The following is a 10,000-nucleotide window of genomic DNA, read 5'->3' on the forward strand; positions in this document are numbered from 1 at the left end:
TGTGACGCAGACAGATGCGCCCACATCATGTAAACAAACCCGGCACTCACGAGGAAAGCTGGAGGTTGTATTGATGTTGAATGTTACATTTCCTTGTTCAAGTATTTTTTTTATTAATTTGGAATGTTAAATATTCTATGTTAAATCCCAGATAAATTGTTGACATTTCTAAACTAAAGCCGCAGACTCCATCATTAAACGTATTAGTTTTCGCGGTTATTCAGCTTCTTCTTCTCCTCCGGAAAAATACAACCGCATTGGATTGTGGTATACGGGAGTAACATGTAGGGAACATCGTATGTACCCTATTTTAAGTCCACTATATAGTGCCCTATATAGTGGACCACTGAGAATTCGAACACCCTACAAAATGGCGTGCACCCTATTTAGTGCACTACATCCATGATAGGGAACGATTTCGAACACAGCTACTGTCTCTCTCTGTCTCTGTCTTCCTCTCTCTGCCTCTTTCTCTCTCCGTCTGTCTCCCTGTCTGTCTCTCTCGTCGGTCTCTCTCTGTCGGTCTGTCTGTCTGTCTGTCTGTATCTCTCTCTCTCTCTCTCTCTCTCTCTCTCTCTCTCTCTCTCTCTCCGTGTGTATCTGTCTCTCTGTGCGTATCTGTCTGCCTCTCCCCGTCTCCCTGTCTCTCTCTCTCCCTGTCTCCCTGTCTCTCTCTCTCTCCCTGTCTCTTTCCCTCTCTCCTTCTCTCTTTGTCTCATGCGATGGTCACTCTCTCGTATATGTACCTTTCTCTCTTCTCTTCTCTGACTGCCGGTCTATGTTTTTTTAATGTTATATTATATGAATATCACCGTAGGCTTTCAGCGCATCAAAATTCATGATTCTCTTTCTCTGTGACTCCCCGTGTCTCGCTCTCTCCATTCTATTCAGAGGACCTCTATTAGCCTGCAGGGAAACACTGACTCTACAGCAGGGAAACACTGACTCTACAGCAGGGAAACACTGACTCCACAGCAGGGAAACACTAACTCTACAGCAGGGAAACACTGACTCTACAGCAGGGAAACACTGACTCCACAGCAGGGAAACACTGACTCCACAGCAGGGAAACACTAACTCTACAGCAGGGAAACACTGACTCCACAGCAGGGAAACACTGACTCCACAGCAGGGAAACACTGACTCCACAGCAGGGAAACACTGACTCCACAGCAGGGAAACACTGACTCCACAGCAGGGAAACACTGACTCCACAGCAGGGAAACACTGACTCCACAGCAGGGAAACACTGACTCTACAGCAGGGAAACACTGACTCCACAGCAGGGAAACACTGACTCTACAGCAGGGAAACACTGACTCCACAGCAGGGAAACACTGACTCCACAGCAGGGAAACACTGACTCCACAGCAGGGAAACACTGACTCCACAGCAGGGAAACACTGACTCTACAGCAGGGAAACACTGACTCCACAGCAGGGAAACACTGACTCCACAGCAGGGAAACACTGACTCCACAGCAGGGAAACACTGACTCCACAGCAGGGAAACACTGACTCCACAGCAGGGAAACACTGACTCCACAGCAGGGAAACACTGACTCCACAGCAGGGAAACACTGACTCCACAGCAGGGAAACACTGACTCTACAGCAGGGAAACACTGACTCCACAGCAGGGAAACACTGACTCTACAGCAGGGAAACACTGACTCTACAGCAGGGAAACACTGACTCCACAGCAGGGAAACACTGACTCCACAGCAGGGAAACACTGACTCCACAGCAGGGAAAGAATTCAACAAAGGGAGGATTGACGGAACAATAATGCCTGCATCTCTCTCTCCCCCCAGTGAAGAACAAGATGGTTTACCGGGCCAAGGCCTGCATCATCATGCAGAAGACGATCCGTATGTGGCTCTGCCGGAGGAAACACAAACCACGGTAGGGCGACTTTCCTCTCCTCTCCTCCCTCTCTCCTATCTCCTCATCTCCTCTCCTTATCTGTTATTATATCTTCTCATCTCCATCCGTCATCTCTGCCTCCATCTCCCTCCACCCACTGAACCTCTCTCTTTAATATCCTCCTCATCCCTCGATCAACCCCTCCTTCATCACCATCACACTCCTCTTCATCAACCCAGACCACATCACATTTAACAGCCTGTGTGGTGTGTGTGTGTGTGTGTGTCTGCGTGTTTGTGTGTATCTCTGTATCTGCCTGCCTGTATGTGTGTGTATGTGTCTCTGCGTGTTTGTGTGTGTCTCTTCGTGTGTGTGTGTGTCTCTTTGTGTGTGTGTGTGTGTGTCTCCTCGTGTGTGTGTGTGTCTCTTTGTGTGAGTGTGTGTCTCTGCGTGTGTGTGTGTGTGTGTGTCTCTGCGTGTGTGTGTGTGTGCGCGTGTTTGTCTCTTCGTCTGTGTGTGTCTCTTCGCCTGTGTGTGTGTCTCACTTCGTCTGTGTGTGTGTCTCTTTGTCTGTGTGTGTGTGTGTGTGTGTGTGTGTGTGTGTGTGTGTCTCTTTGTCTGTGTGTGTGTGTGTGTGTGCGTGTGTCTCTTTGTCTGTGTGTGTGTGTCTCTTCGTCTGTGTGTCTGTGTGTGTGTGTGTGTGTGTGTGTGTGTGTCTCTTCGTCTGTGTGTCTGTGTGTGTGTGTGTCTGTGTGTGTGTCTCCCTCTCTGCGTGCGCGTGCTCAGCATCGACGGTCTGGTGAAGGTGCGCAGCCTGAAGACCAGGATGTCGCGCTTCACGGAGGTGGTCGGCGGGCTGAAGGAGGGCCAGCAGGAGATGAGCCGGCAGGTCCTGGAGCTGGAGGCCTCCATCGACCTGCTGATGGCCAAGATCAAGGTGCACACACACGCACACGTCACATGACCCAGGACTGGACCCCCCCCCCCCAGGGCAGCTGTATTCAGACTCTGTTCAGTGACGTGGAGCGTGGACCCACGCCCTGGCTAGCTGTTAGTCCTCCTCTTAACGGACCCTCTCTTCAGTGAGCGAGGTCTTCCTCGTCTCCGCCGTGGTTAAAACATGGGTCCATTAGAGACGGACGGACGGCCCACCAGCACCCGGGACAGAACGGCTGAAGGATCAGTCGTGTGTTGGTGGAGTCTACGCCATCTCTGACCAAACGACCCCCTGTAGCAGGAAGACGTGGTGTTTGGGTCCGGTGGGCCCGGGTTGGTCCTGGGTCCGGGTTGGCCCCGGGCCAAACCGGACCCAGGACCAACCCTGCTCCTAGCGTAGTCTGGTGGGTCCCCTGTGTCCCTGGGTCCGGGTGACCCCTGGGTCCAGTGATGGGGCTGGATGCCAGAGGCAGCGTGTTCTTCTCGAGTCCCGCCTCCTCTCCAGATCCATTCCCCCCCCCAAACCGCCTGCCTTCAAAGCACTGTTCCAACCCCCCGCCCCCCCGGGCCCTCACAGAGACGGGCTGCAGAGTCGCACCACGCTGACGGGGAAACACTTAGCGCCGTGTGAGGGTCTGCTTCCACCCCCCAGCGTCGCGCCACAGCCCTCCCTCCACGCCCTCCTGATGAGCGGATGGTTCTGTTGCCACTCGACGAGACGGAACACTTTGAAAACACTCTGACGCTACTTTGTTAAATTTGCAAATCCCTATTTTGTTGGTCCATGTGACCCCTTTAAATCCCTGATGGTCCTCGAAACCCAATTTAGAGCGAGAGAGAGAGAGATAGAGAGAGGGAGAGAGAGAGAGAGGGAGGGAGAGAGAGGGAGGGAGAGGGAGGGAGGGGGAGAGGGGGAGAGGGGGAGAGGGAGAGGGAGAGAGGGGGGGAGGGGGAGGGAGGGAGAGAGAGGGAGGGAGGGAGGGATAGAGAGAGAGAGATGGAGGGAGAGAGAATACATAACACAATACTTGACCGGGCTGCGTTGCCTTCTTCTGTCACCGGATGGGAAAGAAAACCTCCAGCAGATGAATATTTATCTTTAGGGCCGCTGCCAGACCCTCTCCTCCACAGTACTTACTATATATAATATATAGAAACACAGATGCCTGCGCCATACCGCCTCCCAGCAGAGCTTACCCGGTCTCCGAGACGGGCTGAGACGCCAACCAGAGGCTCTCTCACACAGAGGACAGACATCTGTACACTCGGGGACTCTGACCAGAGGACAGACGTCTGTACACTGTGAACCAGTCAGGGAGGACAGACATCTGTACACTGTGAGCCTGTCGGGGAGGACAGACGTCTGTACGCTGGGGGACTCTGACCAGAGGACAGACGTCTGTACACTGTGAACCAGTCAGGGAGGACAGACATCTGTACACTGTGAGCCTGTCAGGGAGGACAGACGTCTGTACGCTGGGGGACTCTGACCAGAGGACAGACGTCTGTACACTGGGGGACTCTGACCAGAGGACAGACGTCTGTACGCTGGGGGCCTCGGTCGCAGAGAGCTACTGTAACACGGTCATGAACCCCAGCTCCACACGGGCTGTTTCCCAAAGTGAAGGCTGCAACCTTGCTTGAACACTTCCTTGCGTGTCCCGTCCTACGGACATGAGGGAGAGTGCTGGCTAGAGTGCTGCCGAGCGTTTGTAGAGTTCAGAGTTTGGAACGACTTGCTAGTGTGGAAGCGCTTCTTTCCTCTTTTTGATTCTGCTCCAGTGGTAAATATTTTAATATTTTAATTGTTGAAATTGTTACCAGTTACATAGGTGGTTACCTACATGTTAAAACAAATCAATCCATGCAAAATATAGCCTATCATTACGTGGCAAAAACGTTCGATTTTTTTTGCATTTACGTGATTAATCTATAAAAAAAAAAACGGCACAAAATATTTCTGAAAACGTTCAAAAACTTCACTTGTGTAAAGCAATGTGTATTGCTTTCCAGAAGCATTTTGTAAATACCCCGCGTAGTCTGTGAACGCAAAGGATTGTGGGTATTTTGGCTTGTTGAGGATCCATCGATGCATCCTTGAAAAATCTCTGAATTCTCAAAAATAAAGGACTCGAAAAGGGCGGGAGTTTCCGCGTGTCCTCAACATTGGAACGGTGCTTGTCGGCGTTCAATGACGTAGCGCCCTTAAATGTGCGGCTGTTGAGCATGCTTCCTTCACTTTGGGAAACAGCCACGGACAGGATGAGATACAGAAGGACATGGAGGAGGGGTCTCTAAATGTTCATCTGCTCTGTAAGGAGATACAGGATAGGTTATTCACACCTTCAGTAGAAGTGGTTGGTCAAACCTTCAGGTGAAGTGGTTGGTCAAACCTTCACGTGAAGTGGTTCTTCATACCTCCAGGTGAAGTGGTTCGTCAAACCTTCATGTGAGGTGATTATTCACACCTCCAGGTGAAGTGGTTATTCACATCTCCAGGTGAAGTGGTTCGTCAAACCTTCATGTGAGGTGATTATTCACACCTTCAGGTGAAGTGGTTATTCACATCTCCAGGTGAAATGGTTATTTACACCTTCATGTGAAGTGGTTATTCACACCTCCAGGTGAAGTGGTTATTCACACCTTCATGTGAAGTGGTTATTCACCCTCCCAGGTGAAGAGGTTATTAGTCAATCACACCTTCATGTGAGGTGGTTATTCACGCCTTCTTGCGATGTGGACATTCACACCTTCAGGTGAAGTGGTTATTCACACCTTCAGGTGAAGTGGTTATTCACACCTTCAGGTGAAGTGGTTATTCACACCTTTAGGTGAAGTGGTTATTCACACCTTCAGGTGAAGTGGTTATTCACACTTTCAGGTGAAGTGGTTATTCATACCTCCAGGTGAAGTGGTTATTCATACCTCCAGGTGAAGTGGTTATTCATACCTTCAGGTGAAGTGGTTATTCACACCTTCAGGTGAAGTGGTTATTCATACCTTCAGGTGAAGTGGTTATTCACACTTTCAAGTGGTTATTCACACCTCCAGGTGAAGTGGTTATTCACACCTTCATGTGAAGTGGTTATTCACCCTCCCAGGTGAAGAGGTTATTAGTCAATCACACCTTCATGTGAGGTGGTTATTCACGCCTTCTTGCGATGTGGACATTCACACCTTCAGGTGAAGTGGTTATTCACACCTTCAGGTGAAGTGGTTATTCACACCTTCAGGTGAAGTGGTTATTCACACCTTTAGGTGAAGTGGTTATTCACACCTTCAGGTGAAGTGGTTATTCACACTTTCAGGTGAAGTGGTTATTCATACCTCCAGGTGAAGTGGTTATTCATACCTCCAGGTGAAGTGGTTATTCATACCTTCAGGTGAAGTGGTTATTCACACCTTCAGGTGAAGTGGTTATTCACACCTTCAGGTGAAGTGGTTATTCACACCTTCAGGTGAAGTGGTTATTCATACCTTCAGGTGAAGTGGTTATTCACACTTTCAAGTGGTTATTCACACCTTTAGGTGAAGTGGTTATTCACACCTTCAGGTGAAGTGGTTATTCACACCTCCAGGTGAAGTGGTTATTCACACCTTCAGGTGCAGGAGGGCTGGGTTCTAATGTGAATACATTCAGGATAAGACATGAAGTCTCAGCTTAACCAAAGCTTGGTAGAGAGGCGCTCCCCCGGCGTCTGAACACTGTGAATACCGTCTCTCCTCACCACCTGTCCGTCTCCATCGAGGCAGTCTGCTCTCGTCTGGATAAACGCTCCTCATCCCGCCGGCTTGATCAAGTCAGATGAAAGAGTCCCACAGCCTCAGCCATCCATCACAACTACCCGGGCTCATAAACACATCAGAGGCCCCACCTCTCCCACCAACACCTCCTGGACTGAATTGTGCGGTGGTTATCTGGAGCCTAGAAGGCTCTGTGCTGACGCACTTCCCTAACGCATCCCTCAGATGTTCCATGCAGTCGTTTAGCGGACTCCTCGTCCCCGGGGGGATTGAGATCCTGATCATATAGGAGCAAGTCTAAGGATGCCTTCGGGTTGGACTGCAGACACGGGATTGAACCCAGAACCTTTCATCTGGGAGGAGAACGAACACTACCACGCTCTCTGCGGTCTGCTGCCCCCGCAGATGCAATAACAACGAATGTTTATTTATCTATGTTTCTGTTCACCTCGTGTCGGGACTCCCACAGCTACTCTGTACAGCTCCTCCGGTTCTTTGTCCTCAGCCTCCCTTTGTGAGGAACTCTTTGTCAGAGCGTCGGCTGAAGGTCTGCAGCCCACAGACCCCACGCAGAGGAGCTGTGTGTCAGCTCACCTCACACAGGACCCCGGTCTATTGTGTGCTTTGGCCTTTAGCGTCCCCGTATATGAGGAAGCCTCCCCCCTCCAGCCTCCCCCCGGGCTCACCTCCCCCTCTCTCCCCCGCAGAGCACCATGATGTCCCGCCTTGACATCGACCACGAGCACCAGGCCCTTGTGGGGCGCTCAGAGAAGCTGCTGACCGCCATGCAGAACAAGAAGAAGGAGGAGGAGGAACGCGAGCGGCTGAAGCGCATCCAGGAGGACATGGACCGCGAGCGGCAGCGGAGGGAGGAGGAGGAACAGCGACGCCGGCAGGACGACGACGACCGCAGACTGTGAGTGATCAGGGTGGTTTATGGGGACGTCTTTAAGTTAGTGTTGTGTGTATGAGGACGTCTTTAAGTTAGCGCTGTGTATGAGGACGTCTTTAAGATAGTGTTGTGTGTATGAGGACGTCTTTAAGATAGCGCTGTGTGTATGAGGACGTCTTTAAGTTAGCGCTGTGTGTATGAGGACGTCTTTAAGTTAGCGCTGTGTGTATGAGGACTTCTTTAAGTTAGTGTTGTGTGTATGAGGACGACTTTAAATTAGTGTTGTGTTCAGGGTTGTTTATGAGGACATCTTTAAGTGTTATGTGTATGAGGATGTCTTTAAGTTAGTGTTGTGTTTATGAGGACTTCTTTAAGTTAGTGTTGAGTTCATGCTGGTTTATGAGGACGTCTTTGAGTTACTGTTGTATTTATGGGGACATCTTTAAGTTAGTGTTGTGTGCATGAGGACGTCTTTTTAAGTTAGTGTTGTTTGTATGAGGAAATCTTTAAGTTAGTGTTGTGTGTATGAGGACGTCTTTAAGTTAGCGCTCTGTGTATGAGGACGTCTTTAAGTTAGCGCTCTGTGTATGAGGACGTCTTTAAGTTAGTGTTGTGTGTATGAGGACGTCTTTAAGTTAGTGTTGTGTTATGGGGACGTCTTTAAGTTAGTGTTGTGTGTATGAGGACGTCTTTAAGTTAGGGTTGTGTTATGGGGACGTCTTTAAGTTAGTGGGTTGGTCATGGTGGTTTATGGGGACACCTTTAAGTTAGTGTTGTGTCCAGGGTGATTTATGGGTACGGTTTAAGGTAAGTGTTGCGTTCAGGGTGGTTTATGGGGAAGTCTTTACATTAGTGTTGTGTTCATGGTGGTTTATGAGGACGTCTTTGAGCAAAACGGATCTATTTGGGTTGTCTTGGAGTTAGTGGTTAGTGTTTCTTGGGTTCATGGTGGTTGATGAGGATTTCTTCAAGAATAATCAGTCTTATTTTGTTGTCTTGTTGATAGAGGTCAGGGTTGGGCTGTGTTCATGTTGATTTATTAGAACTTCTTTAAGAAGAATGTCTTATTGTGCTGCCTTTGAGATAAAGATTAGCATTGGGTTCATGTTGATTTATAACACTGCTTTAAGAAGAATCTTATTGTGTCTTATTGTGCTACCCTCAAGGTTAGGTGGAAAAAACAGCACTCTAAAACATAATATTACTGCATGTAACCAAAATAATATATAAATGTAGAACCTATAAAAAACGCTGAAGTGTATACAGCTATATGTGTGTCTGTATATATATGTGTGTGTGTATGTATGTATGTATGTTTGTATATGTACAGTATATATATTAGAGCTGTCAGTTAAACGCGTTATTAACGGCGTTAACGCAAACCAAATTTAACGGCGTTAAATTTTTTATCGCGCGATTAACGCAATTATTTTATAAAAAAAAAAAAAAAAAAAACTTTTTTTTTTTTTTTTTTCTTTGGCTCAAAACAAAGAAGCAGTAGCCTGACTGCTATGTTCAAATGACATTTGTTCAAAGCAGTCGTTTAATTGCACTATAGGCTCTTTTTTTGTATCGTCCTGTTTTGCTCAGTGTATATGCCAATGTTGTTATCAATAAAAATCATTTGCACAAGGCAAGCCGATGCACTTCACCATGTTGATAAGAGAATTAAAATGAGAAGAATTATGGGACAAAAAAATCAAGGGATATTTAGCATAGAAAAATAATTTGTGATTAATCGCGATTAATTAGAGTTAACTATGACATTAATGCGATTAATCACGATTAAATATTTTAATCGCTTGACAGCTCTAATATATATATATATGTATTGCAGAGAAAGACAGATTTATTTATGACCTGAGATAAACAGAAGAGAAGTCATTAATATGCATCGCAAAAGAGATTTTTCTTTTCCTTTTCCAGGTACAGAGTTGAGTTGAGGACATGGTTTAAATAGGGCTTTATCATTAAGCACCAGCCAGTATGTTACTGGTCCTATCTTTGTTCAGCACGTCGTTCCCTCTGAACCCCTGCGTGGTAGCCTTTCTCTGGGTGCCTCTCAGCTGGTGGGGTGAACCAGGGCACCGATAAACGCTCCGCACAGACTTAATGACGTGATCCCGTTTTAACAGGTCAGGTTAATGCTTAGCAAACGGGCTGTAAACTACGAGGTCCTCGTTAACCGTGACGACCTCATAAACCCAGCAGGGGATAGTCTGTACTAAAGAGCAGCGATGGGTCGCAGCGGTCAGACGACCGCTGCGACCCATCGCTGCTCTTTAGTACAGACCCTCCCCCTGACGGCAGCGGGGTCTAGACCCCCGGAGCTCAGCGGTCAGACGGCGGCGGTGACAGCGTGAAGATGGTCCTAGTTGTTGATGTAGTTAAGCATTTAAGGGATGAGTCAGAAACATAAACAGGTGGTGTTTTCTGAACGCGGAGATCTAGAAGGCGTTCATCAGCGAGGTGGAAGTGTTGCTTGTGTACATATCGAACACCAACATACCAGGCATGGCTAAACAAGTAACGCACACAGTAGCACGAACCTCGAGCGGGGTCGG

The 10,000-nt window shown here is 48.3% G+C and overlaps 1 protein-coding gene across 1 annotated transcript in view; it reads left to right on the forward strand.

The window, feature by feature from the left end:
- The window catches only part of LOC115534841 (unconventional myosin-VI), a gene marked incomplete at its 5' end in the record, with an annotated part of 59,061 nt that overhangs the window by 23,531 nt on the left and 25,530 nt on the right, over positions 1 to 10,000 (forward strand). Inside the window, 3 exons of the mRNA XM_030346122.1 lie at positions 1,813 to 1,903; positions 2,651 to 2,801; positions 7,252 to 7,460. Of these exons, the coding sequence (XP_030201982.1) occupies positions 1,813 to 1,903; positions 2,651 to 2,801; positions 7,252 to 7,460 (451 nt within the window). The remainder of the gene's footprint in view (positions 1 to 1,812; positions 1,904 to 2,650; positions 2,802 to 7,251; positions 7,461 to 10,000) is intronic.

The sequence above is a fragment of the Gadus morhua genome, chromosome 21, assembly GCF_902167405.1.
Source record: "Gadus morhua chromosome 21, gadMor3.0, whole genome shotgun sequence".
Lineage (NCBI taxonomy): Eukaryota > Metazoa > Chordata > Actinopteri > Gadiformes > Gadidae > Gadus > Gadus morhua.